The sequence below is a fragment of the Agelaius tricolor genome, unplaced genomic scaffold (assembly GCF_023055355.1).
Source record: "Agelaius tricolor isolate 1412-34295 unplaced genomic scaffold, bAgeTri1.0.p SCAF_6, whole genome shotgun sequence".
In the NCBI taxonomy this organism is placed as follows: domain Eukaryota; kingdom Metazoa; phylum Chordata; class Aves; order Passeriformes; family Icteridae; genus Agelaius; species Agelaius tricolor.
The window spans coordinates 52,113,313-52,134,960 of NW_027269266.1; the positions used below are offsets into that span (position 1 = coordinate 52,113,313).

Genomic DNA, 21,648 nt, shown 5'->3' on the forward strand with positions numbered 1-21,648 from the left:
TCAGAAGTCTTGATTTATTATTTTATGATATATATATATATTACATTATAACTATACTAACAGAATAGAAGGAAAGGTTTCCTCAGAAGCTAGCTAAGAATAGAATAGAAAAGAATGATAACAAAAGGCAGCTCTCCGAGATAGCTCCGTCTTGATTGGCCATTAATTATAAACATCTAAGATGGGCCAATCACAGATGGACCTGTTGCATTCCACAGCAGCAGATAAGCATTGTTTAATTTTGTTTCTGAGGCCTCAGCTTCTCAGAAGGGAAAAAGTCCTAAAGAAAAGGATTTTCACAAAAGATGTCTGCGACATATTCTTGCTCCAGCAGCCACAGGATGTATTACTGGCTTTAAATCCATGAATGACAAGAAAGCAGATATGCATTTCTGAGAGAAGTGAGTTTGGTGGACAGCAGAAATCAAAAAGTTGTCTGCCTAGGGACCTTTCCTATTCAATATACTTAATCATTTACTGCCAGTTTGAAAAGACAGTTCAACTTCAGTCCGGCACTACTTACTTCAGTGCTAAATTCTACTTAGACATTTTTGAACAGCCCGAAGATCTGCTTCAGAGCAACTGCTTTCATGCTTGAAACCTTTCAATGAGTAGAAGGAAAAAGCAAGGTTCTGGTGTCATTCTAACTGTATTAATATATCAGAGAAAAACAGCAGAAACACATCTAGTCAAAGCATATGGCTTAAAAAGCAGCTAGTCTGTCTCTAGGTAAGCATCCCAAAATAAATAATCCAGTTTCAGGCCTGGCTCATCAGGATCATCAGTTCAGCCAACTTGCCCCTCCACCTCCTGGCATGGAGACAATGCCAGGTGAAAGGGTCTGCACGTTGAAAACCACACCACTGGCATGAGTCGCTTTCAGTCATTTGTAATATCACAAAGCATCAGCACAGAACATGGGCAGGAGTCCAGAACATGTTAAAGGTGTCCCCATAAGAGACACAAAAGGGTAGAAGGCTGAAGAAAGGTAAGACCTGCATTCATTCCCTCACTCTGTTTCTTCACAGGCTCCACAACATCATGGCCAAGCCCTGCATTTTCTCTGGAGTCATTTTCCATGAGTAATTCCAAATATTCTTTCTGTGGCTGACACTTCAGTTGAACCAGATATTTCTCTCTTAAAAGACTTCCACTCTTTTGTGACTTAAGCTATCCATAAATTATTTTTTTATTCTTAATGTATTGATTTATTATAAAATAAACATTTAATTTATGATTCAGAGCTATGTGTATCACAAGAAGATTTTTCGATTCTGAACTATCACTGTTCCCCTAGTTCTGACAAAGCAAAAACAAGTGTTTTCAAATCTCACAGATTAAGATTGAATAGTTTAAAATGTGTTTCAAACTAATCTTGCTGATGGCTGAGACAAGAAAGTTAATTCCAGTGAGCTTTTCCAACAGTGAATCTTAGAATGGGAGCTGCCTGTGACCATCTTTTTTATAATGATGTTGTTTTTGCAACATGAATTGCAAAGCAATTTACAAAGGTATTTCAATCTGTAACAATCTGCTTTCAATCTGCTTTTTCTGCCTGCAGTTTTCACAATCCTGCTTCATTATTTTTGTCTTGAGGTCCTGTTGAATTTTTGCTTATTATTATTTCTTTTTACTAGCTGCAAATTTTAAGGATCTTTCAAAATGGTAAAGAAAAATTAGTTTTAAAGTCCCAAGTAGTGTCTATACATATTGAGTCCCAAAGAGTGAGTGAAATCAATAACTTGGATGATTCTAGTTGTGAAGAGGTATGGGATACAGACCTTTTCAGTATCCATAGACTAAAGCAGTAAGTGAAATGCACCTTTTGCTAAGAAATGCTACATAGATTTTGGTCAAATCCCAAATCTCACTGTCAATCAGTTGGTGGTAGAAAGAAGTATATCCTGTGAAATCCTGCACAATGTTATGTCTGAACCTCACCTGGCAACTCCCATGTAAAACCACCAGTTTTGTTTAAAGATTTGCCTTTGTGGTATCCCAGGGAGAAAGAGTTAAAACAATTCACAGCTTTTTCTTGGAATTTCCCTCTCCTCTCCCGAGAGGTCTGTTCTGGAGTCATGTAAACACAGACATCTGCTTGCTGTCACTTCACCCTTATTTTGAATTCATAAGAATAGAAAGAATCCCAGAGGGAGTTCCAGACAAGGCCACTTCCAGCCACCAGCCCTACATGCCTTTATCCAGTAAAAAGGCAGATGAAGTGCTGAGGCTCATACATATTTCATGAACCTTCTGGCTATGAGTTTTGTTCTAACTTTGAAGTTAGAAATGCAATTCATTCTGTCTGAAAATAGTATCAAACCAAATTTATTTTTCATATAAAAAGTGGACAAAATTTTTCTATACCTAAAGTGTGTAAAGGAAATTGTGAAGTACAGTAAGCTTATGGTAAGAAGACCACTAAACTAGAGTTGCTGTCTTAAAAAAAGTTTTCTAGGCAAAGTCTGGTATTTTAGTGGGAGTCTCTCCATCTCTTGTGCTTCTCTTTGGAAGTACAAACAACCTCTTTATATGTGATTTAGAAGTCAGGGCTCATCTTTTAATTACTTTGCCTCTTTGTGACTCCAGTCAAATATGGAAGACCTGAGGAAATAGGTGAACAGTGATTCACAGTTGTAGAAAGGGCTTTAATCCCTATATCCTGCTAAACAGAAATTGACATTACAGATGTAAACATCACTTTTAATATGAAGTTAAAACCAACACATTAATTGTATTTCATTAAGCATCAAATAAGTCTTCAGAGGGGATAACATTATTAGTCCAACATTTTGCACATGGGAAAATGAATGAATAGCAAGAGGAGATGTCTTGCTTAAGCCTTATTATTGTTTAGTGGCAGAAGAGAACCTGGTGTTTTCTCCCCTCCCTATTGCATTCCCTAATCAATAACATTTTTAGATCAAGTTTCAAATGCATTGCCTTCCTGAAGGAGGGATGCCAGTAGAAAGTCAGCCATGCTTTCCAACACATGGTAGTGATACGTGGTAGCTGTTTAATTCTGTGAGAATCTCTCTCACTCTCTGCTGTAACTGTTCATTAAATGTTCCAAATTCTGATAGAGCTCTGAAAAGAACTCCTTAATTTCCTCAAGCATCTTTCAAATCTACTGTAGAGAATAAAAATAGAAACATTGCTCTTAACAAAAGAATAAGTATTCAAGGACTTTGAATAGATGAGAATTTCCATGCTTTCTTTGATAACCTACATGTTTGTGTGCTTCACAGCTCTCCAGGAGAAAGTATTCCATGGCCAAAATATGTATGCCAAATTATACATAATTTTTTTAATGGAAGGTGGTTTTATTAAAAACCCCCAACATTATTTAAAAGGGAAATTCTGACACTGGAGAATTAAATGGAAATCCTGCTGAAGTTAACAGGGGTTCTGGTTTTCATCCTTAGTCTGAACTAAAATCTGCAATGACAGCAGGAACAATTTCAAACTAAGACAATAGTTTTAAGTTTTCATTTACAACGCCATAGCAATGGAGGTCACAATCGCCTTAGAAAAGAAATATTTACTCTATTGAATTTCACTGCATATGGAAATGATTTATGCTGTAATCAGAAGCATATCCCCTTCCAGTGGAAGATTCTCAAGCAATTATCATGGAGCAAACCAGTCTTTAGCTCACTAGGCATTAATTTAACAAGACCTTTTCTTTTTTAGTGACCAGTATCTTCATAACTGATTGATGGTTGATCTGGTGCAGCACCTGCTCTCTCAGTCTCCTGTGGTTCAGCTTTTCAGATTAATGAGTCAGAAAGCCAATTGTGACAGTATTATAAAATGTATTGTAATAAACTTTCCATGCTTCAGAACAGAAAAATAATCCACAAACTGATTTCCAGAGTTGAGGTTTCAAGTCCTGAAGAGTTTTTTGGTTGAGGACTCTTTTTGGACAGGAGCTTTAAGTGACATCATCACTTTCTAAAGCATAGAGCTGTCACCATAATTATAAGTCGTTTCATGTCTTTTATTTTTTAAAAGCTACAGAAAATCAAGCCTAAAAATGTTAATGCATTTCTAGTAGTGGTCAAGCTGTGCAAATGCTGAATTTATATTCGAGCAATATGTAATACTTCACATGATGTAGATGATGTTTTACAAAACACAGGGTGTATAAATGTTACAAACCTGATTTCTTGCTTTTTTTGACTACCTAAAGAGCGCTTAATGACAACTTGGGGCAGCTTTTGCCTTCCCATTTGGGAACAGTTTTAGAACTGCTCTGAAGAAGAGTAGGAGCTGCCAGCTTCCCCGCTGCACTTTGGAGCATCCTACCAATAAGAAATCTAATCCCATTTCTTGTGTCTGCTTATGTGCTGATGAATTTAATAATGCTGCTGTGGATGTGTTCCCTCTCCTGTCCTGTGAAATCCTTCAGCTCAGTCACACCATAACTTGTCAAGGCATTACACAAGCAAATGGTGATTTCTTGGAAAGGGTGGAGCCCATGTCCTGTGAAACACTGCATAGCAAAGCAAATGCTTTTGTGTTTTTCATGTCAAGCTGTTGTCTCTGCATTGCTTAGAAACTTGGTCAGCTATCACCATTTCCTATAGCAGGAGCTGTTTTAAATATCCATCACATAGAAATAGATTCCCTCAAATTTAGTATCAGTGAAGCATCTGTATTTGATGTTCTTTCTATTCTGCATTTGAATCCTGACTACTTCTTCCTGTTAGCTGCAGCCTCTTATGTTGTCAGAAGAAGGTTTAAATATTTTTATTTACTGAATATAACTGATCCCTCTCATTCTCATAGCATTTTTTTCCCGGATTCTTTGTAGAAAATTGATTATTTCACCTAAATTTAAACTACCATCTTCCTTATTATATCATGGACCACAATGACCATATTTAGCTCTGTTGGATGCTCCTTACTCCCCTTCTGCTCTTGCCACCACAAACATGTCATATGGATTAAATATTTAGACAGAAATATACTTTAGTCAAGACAGGAAGGAAGCCTCATAGTGGGACTGCGTCTCAAACAATCCAATTCAATTTGATGGAAATACTTATTCAGTGCTTTGATTTACAGCTTCCCATAATGAAGGGCCTTGTGTAATAGTTTTTACAATACAAAAGCTCCATAATGCTGAAATCTTAATACAGGACTGAGGAATGAAAAAGGGAAAAAAAGAAAAAAAACAATGGAAGACGTTGCAAGATAGCAACAAATGACAGACACTTAAATAAAGCATGCAGTATGTTTCCCTGAATACAAAGAAACAATTTGCATTCTAACAGCTGAGACTAGTAAGAAATATCCAAACCCAAAATGAACAGGAGCTTCCCAGGAGATCAGTTGAAAGAGAAGGTCATCTCCAATTCACCTGATGCTAAAAGCTGAAATAGGGTTAAATTTCTGATAGAACAGGTCTGCAACGTTCTCTTGAATTTGTTGGCTGTTTTATTATTATCCCCAAAAGGCAGCATTGTCATGGCAAGTACAGTTTGCAAATAAAAATTATTACTACTACCTGCATGTCTTGTTTCACTGTCTTGCGTAACCATATGGGCTTGCTTGGAAGTCTCACAGCAGGATCTGTAATCCATAACAAGAAGCAGTCTAGGAAGAAAAATGTATATAGCTTCTAAAATCTGCCAGGTTTAGAGTAATACTTTCCTGATCTGGAATTGCCAAACCATCTGCAGGTAAGTTTTGAACTATTATTTACTACTCCTCATATACAACATTAATAGATTACTGTTCATTTCCCATGTCATCTGTAGTTCTTAGTCCATCCCCTACCCCCTCCCCCTCACAAACAGTTTTTAGAAAAAATGGGATTAAAAAATGCTCACAATTAATCTTTGTTCTGCAGAGAAAGTTCCTGTGCAGTCAGAAGGTCCACTGCCTTCCTTGTCTTGAGGGCAAGGATTCCAGCCCTGGGATGAAATGAGTTCTCAAGAGTATTTGTGGGGCAGGAAGGGTTACAGGACTGCATATGGGTAATTTTGGCTGCTATTTTTGTCTGCTCTGCACATCCTTTGTTTTCCAGTATGGGGATGTGTTTTAATTTTAGTTCTAGTGCAGGAAGGCAGGGAATGGCCTGCTCCTCTTCTGTAACTTCCATGTATTTTTTGATACTGGGTTAGCTGTAAAGCAGAAGTCCCGGTTTCTCAATCGGTTTCTCAATCGAAAATTGATTTGCAGGCAGTTTCTAACATCCAAATACTCTCTGAAGGGCAATACCAGTAAAGAAAAACAGAAAATTTAAAAATCCAAAACAAAACAAAAAAAACCACCACCAAACCAAGTCTTGCTTTGAAACCACTCCCGTTGATCCTTTTTACAGTTGGTATGGATGAAGGAGAATGAAAATAAGTAAGTAATGAGCTCTTCCTTACTCTCTGTTCAGGGAAAATCACCTCCTAAAGTCAGGCTTCTGTTCAGTTCCCTGTGCAGCCCATTCCTTTCTCAGAGTGGCCTGTAGACAGAGCAAGGAAAGTGAGACTGGCAGCTCTTAGGGCATTGATGCTTGGAGAGGCTCCCAAAAGCAGGGCAAGCACACATCAGAACGTCCTGCCCATGGCCACCTGGGCAAAACCAAGATCTCAAAAGGCCGTCGAGAGTGTGCTGTTCCCCATGATGGAACCTACTGACATGCTCCACACATTTGTAAAACAGGGCTGAAAAGAACTTGCAGGAGGAAAGAAAAAAGGCACCTGTGTTAGACATGGCTGCGCATTAAACACTTGCTTCCAGCTATATCCTCTAGCACTAATACCACAGCCTAGCACACAGGAGGGAGTACAGCAGAGAGACACCTGCACAAGTCAAATACTGGCCACTTATTCCCTCAAGTTACCTTCAGGGCAGCACACAGCTGTTAGATCTGTTTGTGAGTACAAGACTGGTTTCTGTAACACTTACCCTTGACTATTCCCCTTTCTAACCATCTATGTCTCCTCTACACTGTATTTCCTAATATTGGAAAAAAAAATCTTCACAAAGCCTCTTTGCAAAAAGTCCTATTAAAGGTATATTCACCATGTTATGAGAATTTGCCATATCAATAGTATGCCCAAAATGCCCCCAGAGGAACTGCTGAAGAATTGAAGCCGTGCTGTGTGAAGTGATCCAAGTATTGCCTATTGGCGAGGGCTGCTCTAATTAAGAAAAAGAAAACATTACCATAAGGCTCAAAGTCCTTCTGACTGTGCCTTTTCTCCATAGGCAATAAAAAAAGCCCAAAATAAGCAGCCATAACAAGTAAACAACTTTAAAAGCAAAACCCTCAAGCTTTATCAAAGTGACTGGGAAAAGCAACAGTCACCCTATTTGTCAAATGAAGTTCTCTGCCCATGTTCACTACGACTGCAAAGTGCTCCAACTTTCATTTTCTTCCACATGGTGGGGGAGTTTGGTAGCTCTAATCCTGTTCATCCAGATGGCCTGTCAGGTTTTATAGGCATTCCTTAAAAATAGAAGCAACCTAATCCTGGTTCAGGTAATTTAAAAGAAATTTCTGCAAAACTTCATTGTTCTTTAAAGCTAGCAGACAATAATTCATGGTTTTGGCAAGAGGACTGGTTTCCTCTCTTACCACCAATTTCACAGACCCATTCCTTACTCTGTGTTGATACACAAGTAACTACAGAACAGCCTGCATCTCCTCTTTCACTTGGTGCTATTTTACTTGCACCTGAGGATATCAACAGACATGCAGATCCCACTGGAATTATTACTGGTCCCTTATTGCACAGCTGGCTACCCATATGGCAGTAAGAGCTCAATGACAGAGATGCCGCACCATTCTCAAACCATTTCACGCTCATGCTCCAACAAAAACCAGAGCCAACTTTGTGACAACTTTGTTATGAGTTGCAATAACAGCTTTCATGAGAAAAACTGAGCAGACGACTAGAACTGGTTACACACAACTGCCAGATCTGCTATGTGCAAGTCAACACCCTGTGAAATACAGCCTGAGCTTGTCCCAGAACTGAAGGTCAGGCTTTAACCGTAGCTGTCACCAAAATACGGTTGCCAGAGTGAGGTGTTTGGGCTGCAGCTACACATCTTGTCGGCCTAATGTCAAATGACACCTATATAACTGCTGCTGGCCCCTGTAACTTCCAACTGCATTTTCACTGCCCATCTACTGACTTCACCAATGACAAGTGATGAAGCAGCACTGCACAACCTCAAGTTTAAGAGAACTGTAGATAACAGCAAGTGCCATATTTTTGGATGGATGTATAACATTTATTGAAAGATTCAAAAGGTTTCACTAGATAACTAATACAGTAGGAAAAACCCAAGAAAAGCCTCAGGCATTCAAAGCACAGTTGCTTAGGCCAGACTCAGTTCAGTGTCTCACTCGCCACTGAAAACACCTGGCTCTTTAGGTTTGGTGTCCCATTGCTTCTAACATGCACAGCATCCTTTTTAAAGAGAGCGGTGGAGAATAATAACTGCACCTCTGCAGTCTGCTTGGACACTGCAAAGAAAAAATGTCAGGTTGTCCATTGCCCACCATCCTGAGCAGCTGACAGGTGCTGAAGCAGCAGCTTCTCAGCGCTGGCAAAGCCCCTGTCCCACAGCCACATCCCAGCACTCTGCCTGCTCTTGGGGCACCATCAGTGCTTGAAAGGCTGCTCTGCTGCACCTTTGCTCCCACAGCATCCACGCTGCCAGCAAAGGCTCACAGTGCCAGTCCCTGCAGGGCTCCTTCGAAACAGGACTGCAGCAGTAAATTGCAGAATTTCAATACACTGAAAACATTCTCAGTTTAACCCACTGTTCTTTTGAAATGCCATTTGACAACCAGAGAGGGAAAACAAGGAAAGACTTCAATTTTCATGTATTTTATTTACAGGCCGCACAATACATTTTATATACAAATGGCTTAAAATAACAAAGAGTAAGCAAGCTGAAGCATAACAATTTATTTTAAATTAAGTTGTCTCGAAATAACTCCTGCAATAAAGTTTCTTCACCCTGATAAGCAAGGTAATTTGATTTTAAGTCAACCCAAGGTAATTTTATTTTTAAATATAGAATTCAAATAAATTTTCTGGTGATTCCTTATTTTCATGACACACTCTGCAAATACAGAACATCCCAAAACTCTCAAGAAGGGTAATAGCCCAAATTTCCTCATCTAAAAGACAATATAACAGAACAGACTGGAAAAATGTTGTATGTAAAACACTTGCATGTTTTATTGATGAAAAGAAGAATGCAAATAGTACGTCTGACATTTTTCTCTCGGAAACAGAATTCATGGTCCAAGACCTAATTTGCCTGCAGACAAGAGGTATCCTGTGTTACTTCAGTACTTCAGTTTTTACCACACAATTATCTACTTAACTCATCCAACTGTAAACCTCACCAAAACTGAAACTGCCTCCACCAAAACTGAAAGCAAAAGAAGAGCACTCAAAACCGTAAGAACTTAAAATGTGGCACTTAGTGCCTCTGCTTCTAGAAAGCACCTGACACTACTGTGGGATGGAGAAAATTTAAGAGAGACTACATTTTATGGAAACATAAGAAAATATCGAAGTTTGCCATTTTAAAATTATTTTTCCAAGAAATTAAAATAGCATTTAAGGAGACATGTATTTTTCTATCTCTTCCCTAGCACTGCTCATTCTGTTCAGGATAATGATGACTAGAGATCCATAAAAGTGGTTTCCTTTTCCTTTGGCTGAATTTAAGCATAATAATAGTCTTAAGTGTTGTAAGTCACGGTCATTAGCAGTTCAGTCATGCTCACTTTCTTCCTCTTGGTATGGCTAAAGATGACTTAATATAAATAATGAAGTACTTGCTATTTGATAGTCCATTATTACAGTATTTCAGTATGTTTGTTTAGAAATACAAACACACAACACTTACTTTTCGATGTGGTATCCAGGTCTCTATAGCTCACTTTGGAATTGCAGCACAGAAAACATAAACCCAAAGGAATGAGGGAGAAAGTAATGAAAGCTATGGCTCCACAGAAAAATAATGCTGTTTTCAGAATGTCTGCTACTGCATCAAAAATGCAAGAGCCACGTGATGTAAAAATGCCCAACTAGTACAGACTCTGCTGAGTGGAGTTCACGCACAAGGGTAAAATGCTGCCATAAGCACCTCACCATGTGATTTAATTCAAAAGAAATGTTGACAGGTAATACACGGGTCCGGTACAAATGAATGTGGGCCTACTGTCCTTAGATCTGGGCAGTTCCCTAGCTGCTAACCTGCCCAGACACAATTCCAGGCCAGGGGAGAGTGGCTGCAGGCACCAATCCTCCTGCCACACCCTCAAGGGCAGAGCTCCACACCTGCACCAGCCCAGGAGAAAAGGTGTCAGCAGAAGAGCCAAGAAGATTAAGATTCCCTGGATTGCAGAGAAGGCAATCTTTTTAGAGTTATCACAAATAGAAATATATTAACTTTCTCTCCAAATTATCCCAACACTGTTGTCCCAGGCAAATACAGCGTTCAAAGTCACAAGTTAAAAATCCTGAAGCTGGGGAAATGTCATTGTACAGTATTTATCTGCTTACAGCATGCCAGAGTTTTGTTTCTGATTCATCTGGAAGTCAATTGCTTTTTGCACCTCCTCTCTCCTCAGAGTCAGGATTACTTGTGCTGGGGCTGTTGGGGTTTTTTTGTAGCCAAAGACTGAAATCCATTCTGGTAGAACAATGTCTGAAAGTACTGCCAGCCCATAAGCAAACTGCACACATTTACAGATGCAGAGGGGACCTACTTCTCTACACTGAATGAAGCTAACTAAATGACTTGAAAATTTATGTCCAAAAGGGAAGGTAGGAGACACTTCTTCCTTGTATTTTTGTATTGGAAGTAAATTAATTTAGTTCTCTGAGATCTACTTTCCATTTGAACTTACCTGTGTTTTCAGGCAACTACTGCCTGCAGTTACACTTCAAGTGTTGTAGGTGGGTAACCTCAGACTGCACATCTTTAGCAAAACTAAGTGCATTAAGCTTTGAAAGCTTGATTCTAGAAAAAATTAAATTAAAATTAAAAAAAACCAAACAAACAAACAAAAAAAAAACCAAAAAAAGCAATCTGTGTGTATATTTGTGACTCTGGGTTTCTTAAAGATTAGTAAACAAAGAGCCTTAGCCAACACTGTCCGTATCTAATGACACTAATGGTTTTTGTCTTTAAAATTTTACTAGCAGAAAAATGCTATGGGGATGTCCTTACTCAAGGAAAAAAACATGGTCCAGTGCACTGTCAATAACATTAAGCTTTTGCCTTTCTTAAGCACAGGCTATTCAGGTTGTAAGTATTTGTTTCTGACCTGGCCACTTTAAAATTGATCCAGGCCACTTTTATTTCAGATGGCAGGATTTTCTACTGTGTCTAGTGAATGCAACTGCCAGACTAGGGGACAGTGTAAGCAGCAGGACTCTCTCCATTCCTCATCTGGCAGATCCTCAAACACTATACAGAGTTAGTGAAGGGAGTTTCTCCATGCTCTACAGTGTGGGAATTAGCCATATATGAGTCAGGATTTTCAATTAAAACTAAACACCAACAGCTTTGGCTTTGATCCTTAAAATCCAAAAAGTCATTGACAAGACATTTGTAATAGTGTAAGTAGAAATTTTACTTTTTAAAAAGTAGTTTTTAAACACTCAGTTACATAAAGTACCGATTTGTCAACTGGATAATCAGTTGGAAAATTGTTTCCAATATGGGCTTCAAGACATCCTTTTACGTACAGGCAAAACATAACCATACCTCCTCTCTGCAGGAGAGACTACTTGTTGTCAGAGGAAACAACAAAAAAAAACATGCTGGAAGTTATAATTAGTATGAGGAGTGGCTCTTGGTAAGAGTTTTAACTATAATAATCCTAGTTGTTCCGAGACACTCAATTCCAATATTAAAATGTTCTGTGGATAGCAGATATAAAATCAATTAATTGGCACAATCACAAGTTTACAGCGAATTACAACTAGTGTCAGACATTTTGCCATTGCTTTAAATACTGGTCATTTTTCCTTTGGTTACTTCCTACAATGCAGTACTTGGGGTAAAAAGACAAACAGTGTCAGCTTTTCACACAAAGTAAAGAAATTACTGCTGTTGACATTTAAGAGAAAAAAACTATTTCATCACTTGGTAAGGACATATAAAGTATAGTTCATTTGGCAGAGGAACTAAAACACTTAATACAACTCCAACAGGGAGCTGAGGAAAAACTACACTCTTCATTCTTCTCCTCACTTTCAACGTTTCTCATGAAGTTCAATTTGGAAATTACAATTTTATCTAGGTAAAATCAGGTCTCTAAGTAACTGGCCCATGTGAAATAAACACCACAAGATTCTGACCTGCTTGAGTTTCTTCTTATTATCTGAATTCTCTTTTTAATTACCTAGGTTTAGGCATTATGTTCATAGCAACCTATGAAGTACTTCCAAATTTTTGCAGACCTTAAGCTTACATGTTAAGGCACTTACCATTCAAGTAAAACAGTTTTTATATAAACAAGCGTGGGAGATGGAGAGAACATTTTACCAGAACACCCTTTTCTTTTTTTTTGGAAAAAAAAAAAAGTTGACCAAATATTTATAAAATTTTGCATCAAGAGAAAGGTTGTGTTTTATTATCTGAAATGAGCACGAAGTACACCTTCCACAATAACACTGAAAGCAGTGCAAAGACTGACAGTGACCTTTGACTAAAAGTAGTTCTGTAAAAAGAAAAATACCAAATAAATCAGTGCCCTGCTTTGATTGTTGTAAAATTTCATTCTTTTTACATAAAAGTTGGTCCAAACTTACAAAAAAAGCACAAATGTGCATAGTTCAGAAGATCTGAAAGAGTGCCATAAAAAGCTGATGTCCCTAAATTTAGCATCCACTTAAAACTGCCAAAATACAAAATAAAAGTCAGAACTAGAGTTTGTGAACATGTACAATCAAGTCATCTAGTTTTTAGACAGCATGAGTTGTAAGCATTTTTTAACTTTTTCTACTGTATGCAAGACCCTTTTCCACATAAAAATAAAGCTGTTGAATTAACATTATTCAAGTCTGTTGAATTGCTGCTTTAAATTGCAGCTAGGGGAAAAAAGAAGTTTTTCCAGATAAAAATGATGTGCCTGAGGAAAAACAGATACTCAATATGGTAATCCTCTGCCTCGCCCTCTCACTGCAGATGTGCTAATGTGTCCCCTGAATCCTTGGGAATAGCCAGGTCCTTGGGCAGGAGAAGTCCAAGTCTGTCCATGCATGTGGCTGATGCCAGTGGGATTTTCCTGTAAATTACTTCCATAGCTATAGTTGTGCATCTTTGTGGACAAAGAGTGTGCACTCTCTGGCCCTGTGGAAGCATCACTGCTGCTCCCCAAAACCGGGATTGGGCCGTGGCTGTATTCAAACCTATGGTCTTTATCTCCACTGAACAGCATGGGGCCAGCATTGAGGTAAATGTCTCTGTAACCAGTTACTGAGCTGGGAAAGGATTCTGGAAAGGCTGATGGAGGAGGGGCAGCACCAGAGTGAGATGAAGCAGTACTGTAGTTATCCAAAGACTGAATATCAGAGTTTCCAAGGAAACTCCTCCTTTCTAATACTCCTGATGGTCCACTTCCTATTCCATCGCTAGTGCTGTAACAGGCAGATGAGAAGGACGATGATCCAAAGTTATCCTTGTAGTCTGGGCCTGTTACATAGGAGTCTCTAGCCTGATAATCCACACTCGTTTGTACTGGCTCCTCCGTTGTCGCCTGAGCTTGATGCTGAGCCAGCAGCTGCAGAAGAGCTGCTTTCACTCCCGCATGAGGATCTGTTCCTGAAGAGTTACTTATAGGCAACTGCTGATTCTCTGTCCGATAATCAAGGTCTTCATCAGTGAGCGGTGGAGGCTCCGGTGGCTCGGGAGGACGCTGGTCTGGAGGCAAGATCCGAGGGCGCTCCTGCTCAGGTGTTCGGTTCCGAAGCCTCATCTCAGACTGCCTAACCAAATCCTCTTGACCTAAGAAGATGAAAAAGAAAGCTCTGGAATAAAAGTATACAAATAATAGGACCAGAAAGAAAAGGACTCCTTCCTGGAAAAACATAGAGGTCTGTTAACTTCAATTCTAATGAATTTATTAGCTAAATTTGTCAATAATTATATTGATTATTTTGGACAAAATTTGGCAACAGCTCATTTGGCTCAGGAGCATGATGCAGGTTGCTCCTTAAAGATTACCAAGCAGTCAGTTAAAGAAAAACAGCACAAGTTCCTCAAAAAAACCCACAGCAAAAGCAAACAACCAGGACAAAATGCAAACAACACAAACACTGAAAATTCAAAGGAGGACCAAGATTCACAGATAAGGATAGAAGTCTCACAGGACAAAGGGCCACCCTATCAAAGAACAGCAAAACTCAAGGTCTTAAATAAACACAAACAAAAAAGCACACCTCTCAAAAAAACCCCCAAAATCCTCCAAGAACAGCCCCAAAGCACTTCAGAGTATTTCTTTCAGCAGCTGCAAACACCACAAAACAATGTAAAATAACTTGAATTTGCAAGCCAAAAATATGAACAGAGCTCTAAACTGTCAGAGGACTACAGAAGCCACTACTATACCTCAATGGAAACCTTTAGCCATGTGTGTGACAGTTAAGGGTAACCACTGAATTTGACATTAAAGAACTGCTCTAGTCAGCATTAGAACCCAAAATAAAATACTGTCTCATGAAAATAAGTTTTACCCAAACACACAGTCAAAACTGGCAAATTACATCTATGCATCTGCTAGAAAAGACTGTCTTCACCACCACACTCACCACTAAGAAAACCCCAACCCCTACAATAATGATCAATGTTTCATCACTAATACTTGTGTACCTCTTAGGTTAGCTATTGCTTGCTCTGTCTGCATGGCACCTGTTAGACTAAAAGACAAATTCTCTGATCCAGATGTAAAATGTGACCAAATCAATTTAATCTCCTATACTCACACAGATTCATATGGCAAACATGTTAATTTTCTACTCCCAAACTATTACATCTCCAGTGCTCCAGGTATTTGCTAGTTAGCAATAAAGGTCTTCAGTACCTGCAGACACATATAATGACTTGATCAGATGTGGGTAGCCAGGTGCCGGAGATTCCACGTCGTCCCGGCTGACAGACACAGGAGTGGCGGGCTCTGGAGGCTGTCTGAGTTGTAATGACATTTCATTTCCTGATCCATTTTCCTTCTCCTCCAACACAAAATCTTTTTGTTTTGTTTGCTGAGCCTTTATTAACTGAGACAACAGAACAGCAAATGCACTCTGCACAGCTGCCTGGGCAGCATCAGTCTCCGCTTTAGGCTGACCCAGCTGAGCAGGTGGCACAGGGGGCTGCGTGACCATCGGCTGTTTTAGAGGCTCCTGCTCTGGAGGTGGTGGCGGAGGTGGCGGCTGCTGCTGCTGCTGTTCTGACTGTTTTTCACCTGCTGACAAAATTCCAGCAGGAAGATTTATTTTATTTAGTTGCTGTTGAGTCTCCGGGTTTACCTTAATATTCAATACTTGGGCAAACTGTGCCAAACTAACACTTGTTTTAGACTGTAGCAGGTTTAGCAGGATTGCCACTTCATTCTGGTTTAACTGCTGTCCAGTGCTTGTTTTTGCTAAAGACAAAAAAGGTGTTTTTAAGTATTATTTAGAACTGGCATATTTGAGAAACTCAAAAGAAGACTAATCTAGCATAGCTGACATGACTGGCAAAGCATGGCTTTGGACAACACAGAAATGGAATACTTCTACATATTAACTGTCTTTAGGGAGTATCTATAGGAAATGGAACAGTAAGATTCACCATAACCAAAGTGATTTCCATGAGGTGCACGCACACACTTAAACAGATGGAAAAACACCAAGCTAGAGCTCAATATTCCACAACATAACTAAGTTGGGGATTAAGGCCACCTGCTTTAGGCAGCTATTAGACTTCCAATCCCCATAAAATTTCCTATCTTTGACATATCACAACCTTTTGTTAAAAAGTAGCCATCTGCAAAATTCATTTCCAGTCATATTCCAGCCCATTCTAACTCAGTATCTGGGTTTTAACACCTGCCCACCTGGCTCTACATGGCCTAGGAGCTCACAGTATAAGTGCAAAAAAGGCAGTCCTAACTTTGAGGGAGAAGAAGTCTATCACTCAGTAGCAAGAAACATGCGATAATACACTGTTAATTCAATTAAATAGAGTTTGCCACAAGTAAGAGCAGATTACGATGATGCAGGGGAATACAAATAAAGAAGTTTGAATATCAAAGTTTTTCAGCTTCAAACACCCACTGTGGTGAAACAGCATGGATTGCAACATGCCCTATGAGCAGATGATTTAGAGAAGAAAGCAGTTAAAAATTAGAAAATGAGTGTGTGAGCAGGCTGGCTGAGCTCTGAATTTTTCTTAAGCCAGGTCAGCACATTCAGTCCTCTTCTATCCTTGCCATTGTGCTATCTTAGCAATGTATTAATTCATGGCAGATTAGAAGCCATACATGACACACAAAAGTATATGCCTTGCAAGTTTTAAGAACAGCACAGCTGGAAAATGCTGCAAAACCCACAACCCACAACTCTACTTGTGGATGTGCACCAGGATACTGGAACTTGTGGATGTGCACCAAGCACTTGGAACTGACTTAAGAGGAATCCACGGACTTCAAAATTGTTTTGTATCTATATTAATATCATCTTTCTTCTATTTGGCAATACAAAAAAATAAATCACAATTTTCTTATGCCTTATGCTGACTCTCACTCAGATGTTGTGATTAATGGAAGATTTGTCACATCTGAGGATAGTATATTTAACATTTAAAAACTTCTCTCAGACCCTCAGTGAAAATTCATCAGAAAAATGCCAAACAGGGAAACTAATCTACCTATTCTATACTCTTTGGTTAGCTCTAAGTTCATTCTGACAGGAAAGTGTATTCTGGGAAATCTGTCATAACAAAATTATTGAGTCTGAACATCTCCTGTTAAATTGCAAAATGCAATATCCAGGGGTCCCACTCATGAATCAGAACATTAGCAATTGATGCAATGTCTTTTTAACCTCTCCTTTTGGGGTGCTTAGAAACAAATGCAAGCGTTTTGGCTAAAGTATGCATTTGGTCATGGAGTTATATAATGTGTCTTATTAATAATATTATCTAAGGTGCATCATGACTTTCAGAAGTGTTTTGTTTAATACAGGAAATGCCTCTATGCACCACTGAAAATTAAATTGTCTTCTTTTCTATCTAGACATATTTTTCTGTGTACATATGGGTAAAATGCAATATAGGTTAGAATGATTCCTCGTCTATTTGCTTTGGTTTTTTTTGCATAGTCAGTATTAATGACTAAGAGTAGTCTCTCATCAAGCTGTTATGTCATAAAAGCACAAAGAAATTAACTATCCTTTGGACTCTTTAAACTTCTAATATAGTTTCATTAATGGGAGAAAAAGTTACAGAAAGTCATTCTTGAAAATGCTACCAAAAGTTTAGCCTAAACATATGGATTAGCAGAATCTTGCAGCTGGTTTACAGTGAGAAACCAAACGAAGGGAGCAAGAGGCAATAAACTGCAATAAAATATGATCAAAATAACTACTTTCAATGTATCTTTGCACAGAATATTTGGAGCCCTGCTCTACTGTTAAATTAAAAGTTAATTCAAGATGGTTAGTATACAGAATTGTCAGCTGCTAAGAATGCATAAACTGTGTATGTTAGCTGAACTCCTCTATCAGTGCCATAGGATTTAGGCTTACTTTGCACAATCAAAAACGGTCTAACATTTAACTTACAGGTATCCATTTGGTTTTGTTACTCTTCGTATTTCTACATATTTTTAAGAACTATCACTTAACTGCTGAGTATCTCCAACGCTCTCAGTATGAGCGTTACAAATATAACAAACTACTACTTTGTTATATTTGTAAAACTTGTCTCAAGCAAGATACTTTGTTAAAGTTTCAGAATTACTGGCAGCGCAATTCACAGAGGTAGATACTTCATGTTATACCAGCTTCTGGGGGGGTGGTTTTGGTGGGTTTTTTTTGTTGTTGTTTTATTCTTTTTTTTTTGCAACTTGATTTAGCTCCAACACCCTGGAAAGCTCAAGACTAACATAACATGCAGATGGAATCTGTTCCATTTGAAATGACAATTGCTCTAAACTCTGCCTTCTGATCAGTTTATCAATACAAATAAAGCTCATCCAATCTATGGAGATTGTGAGAAACTTTGAATAGCCACTGGCTTGTGGAATTACCAAAGAATCATAGATGAGCAAGAGCTAAAATCCCCTCAAAATACAGAGCAAGCAAGTTATTGCTCTGACCAGGCTGAAAACTTAGGTAAAATTGGAAAGGAACACTTACATTTCCAAAAGCAAAGGCAAATATTTTGTAACAAAGATTAAACTTACAATATTGCTCCTCCCTCAAGAATCCAGGAGACTCCAATACTCTGTAAATAACATCTAAAATTTCTAGAGGTGCAATCCAAGTAGTAGGTAATTATAAGAACTGAAAATATTACTGACCAAGTGCTACACTAGAGCTGCCCTGAGTTTTGAGTTGGGAAGAAGTTTGCATGCCTTGTGGGGTGTTGGTTCTGCTCTCATCCATGCCTAGAGACAGATCCTTCCTAGGGACTTTAGCTGCTGTAGAGTCATCAGTCATGCCCATCTGCTTCTGTCTTCTGCGTTTCTTACTCCACAGCTCATGGCAATCCTGCCACAAAGGAAGGCTGCAAAGAATGATTAAAGATAATCAGGTTTTTTTCCTATTTTAATTTTTTTTTAATCATACTGGTAAAAACACTTTAATTATACATAATGTAACTTCTGAAACCCAGAAATATATCAGGAAACATTCAAAAGCCAGCAAATTCTCAGACCTGCTTTTTCTGGCTGAAAACTATTTACTGAGTGCCTCTTTCAGAAGCATATGCCCTTCTGGCAGAAAAGAGGAAAAAGTATCTTAAAATGAGAATTATTTTCCTAATTATTTGTGTAATGCAAAACTTCAAAATCAATGCTGCACAGTTGCTATGAAATATACAACTTGCATACTACCAAATAACTAAGTTATCAATATGAAAGCATTTTTTTCAGGGTCCTTCTGTCTGCTTATAAAAGTACTGCTGAGTCATTAGGTCACATATTTGTCTACAGTAACAGACATGGCTATCTAGTATTTATAGTGTATAGCTCAGGCAACCAGGGAAGTAGGGAGAAAAAAGGAAAAAGTTGCAGAAATAAGTTGCACAAATAAATATCACTTGACACTATGAAAGCTGGGATACCAAGAAGAACAAGGGGATATCCTATCTAAAACATGTGAATGCAGAGGCAAAGTTCTCCTAAGAAACTTATCTGCCACCAATTCTGTCCTTCCATTATAGCTCCCTGCAGGCATCTCAATTCTGATTTCCTGAGGAACACAAAGACCCACAGAAATACTGAGATGGGCAGTTAAAATGGTTTTTGTTTTCCTATTACATATTAACTGTCTTAGCAGTTCTGTCACCCGGAAACATGGAAAAATTAGCTGACAAATGACAAGAGACACTGGAAAGGCAATTATGACAACTGCTTCCTTTATTCTCTCCCTCCACCTGCCAAGTATTTTCTGAAAGACAACTGGAAGTAAGAACTCATTGTGAGAAGTATCCTATGGTCCTTCAATCTGCATGTCACTTTCTCTGGATGAACAGCTGCTCCTTCCCAAAACAGAACTTCAGTCTCTCAAGAGAACAGTGGTGTGCCAGAAATGAGTGTGGTTCCTCCTAATTTTTAAAAGGACACCAGTGACTACTTTGTTTTGAATTTCCATATATCAACTTCTAGAATGGATGCATTACCACATCCATTCTAGATGGATGCATGGGAAGAAAAGATGATCTTCCCATTCATTTACTTTAAAATGCCCATAAGCAACATGCTGTAAAGGTGGTTTTGAAACTTCAGCAAACAGCTTGAGATTGCTGATTTCTGATTTTCACACAGTGATATAGTCATATTCAGGCAATGAAACCTCTCTGGCTCATGTTTCAGAACATTAGTAACGTTTGCCCAGAGAGCAAAACAACAAACACCACAATCTGGATACAATCCATGTGCTCTGGAATAACCCTGCTTGAGCACAGAGACTGGACCAGATGACCCACTGTGGTCCCTGCCCACCTCACCCATTCTGTGATTCTGTACAACAATTTTGTGTATGTAACAGGTAAGTCTAGAAAGCATTTGAATAAAATCCTTAGATAAAAAAATCCCTCGATAAAAAGAAATCAGCACAGGCTGCCTTGAAGGCTCAGTTTACTCAAACAGTATCATGGATTCTAGGTTCTGACAGCTATACTGAGGAAAGAATGAGACCTGCAGATTGCCTAGTTCCTTTTCATTGTTTTCCTTAGGACACGCTCCATTATGATTTGTACTGATTAAATGACTGCAAAGTCACTGCAAAAATCCTACAGGACATTGTAATACACTTCCTCTAGAGAAACTGAAGGAACCACCCTGCATAATTTCACTTTTCCTGCCTGTAAAACCAAGGCTCTCATCTAGTTCATGAAACAATTTACTGTATTTCACTTTAACTCTCAGATACCCGTGCAGAATTCTATACCCACTGTCATTCTATCATCAAAGACAGCAATTCAGATTCACGAAGGATCTCAAAATCCCTGGAAAAAGTAGACACTAATAAACTGAGATAACAGGGAAATTACGCTTTTTAAATTAGAAACATTCATAGAAGAGTATTTTCTTTAAAGATAGTAACTCAATAACTAGTTCTAGGAATGACAAAGCAACTTTGTTATCTATTGTATGAGTCACTTAGCTACACAAGCATTTTACGAAAGAATCACCTTTCAACAACTGTATACGTACATTTCTGCCACCATCTCCTTTACTGAACCACAACGAACTTATTGAAATGGGTGCATGTTCACACTTCCTAGAGGTCAGTACCATTACACCAGTGGAAATTACTTACTCTGGAGGAGGCATTTTAGATGGTTCCACATCTCGCAGAAACTCACACTGAAGAGCTTGTTCAGCTGTGCAGCGCTTGCTGGGATCCAGGGCAAGCATATAATCGAATAAATCTAATGCAGCTGGTGGGATGCTACAAAAATGCAAAACAAAGGAAAGCGTCACATCTTTATTTTTTATCACACACATCTGTGAAAAATTTTAGTAACACATCCCTTCCAAGATGATCAGTAAGTCCTCAGGTAACTTAAATACTAACAAAACACACCCACAACCTGAGCTTGATAGCAAGAGGCAGAAATACACTTCACCTTTTACTACCTGTGTTATTATATAACCAAAGTTTTCTTCGCCTTGTGCTGTTTCATTGCTTGAAACCTTGTACTTACAAAAAAATACACCCACATTTTAAAGCTAAGACTGTATTTTTAAATTTTGAAATTTACCACCAGACTTTCACTTGATTCACAGACAATAATTCTATTGCTTTAAAGGTATTAGTCTCATTTGTATGAACAGGATGATGCATTTCTCTTGAAACCCACTGCACCTGAAGGAGGGGAACAACCCCCTTAAAATAAGCTAACAGCTGTTTTCCATACCTTTCACTTGTGATATATGCACAAAACTAGTCC

General features: G+C 38.6%; 1 protein-coding gene across 6 annotated transcripts in view; it reads right to left on the reverse strand.

Annotated features, from left to right (window-relative positions):
* Window positions 1–8,830: 8,830 nt before the first annotated feature.
* Window positions 8,831–21,648, reverse strand: part of CDK13 (cyclin dependent kinase 13) — a 47,515-nt gene continuing 34,697 nt past the window's right edge. For 2 of the 6 annotated variants that reach the window (XM_071429801.1, XM_071429799.1), the window contains 4 exons: window positions 21,015–21,146; window positions 18,551–18,756; window positions 15,071–15,631; window positions 8,831–13,995 (listed from right to left, as the gene is read on the reverse strand). In XM_071429801.1, coding sequence (XP_071285902.1) covers window positions 13,139–13,995; window positions 15,071–15,631; window positions 18,551–18,756; window positions 21,015–21,146 — 1,756 coding nt within the window. In that variant the 3' untranslated portion in view covers window positions 8,831–13,138. The remainder of the gene's footprint in view (window positions 13,996–15,070; window positions 15,632–18,550; window positions 18,757–21,014; window positions 21,147–21,648) is intronic. The other 4 variants (XM_071429804.1, XM_071429800.1, XM_071429803.1 and 1 more) reach the window with 4 other exon arrangements.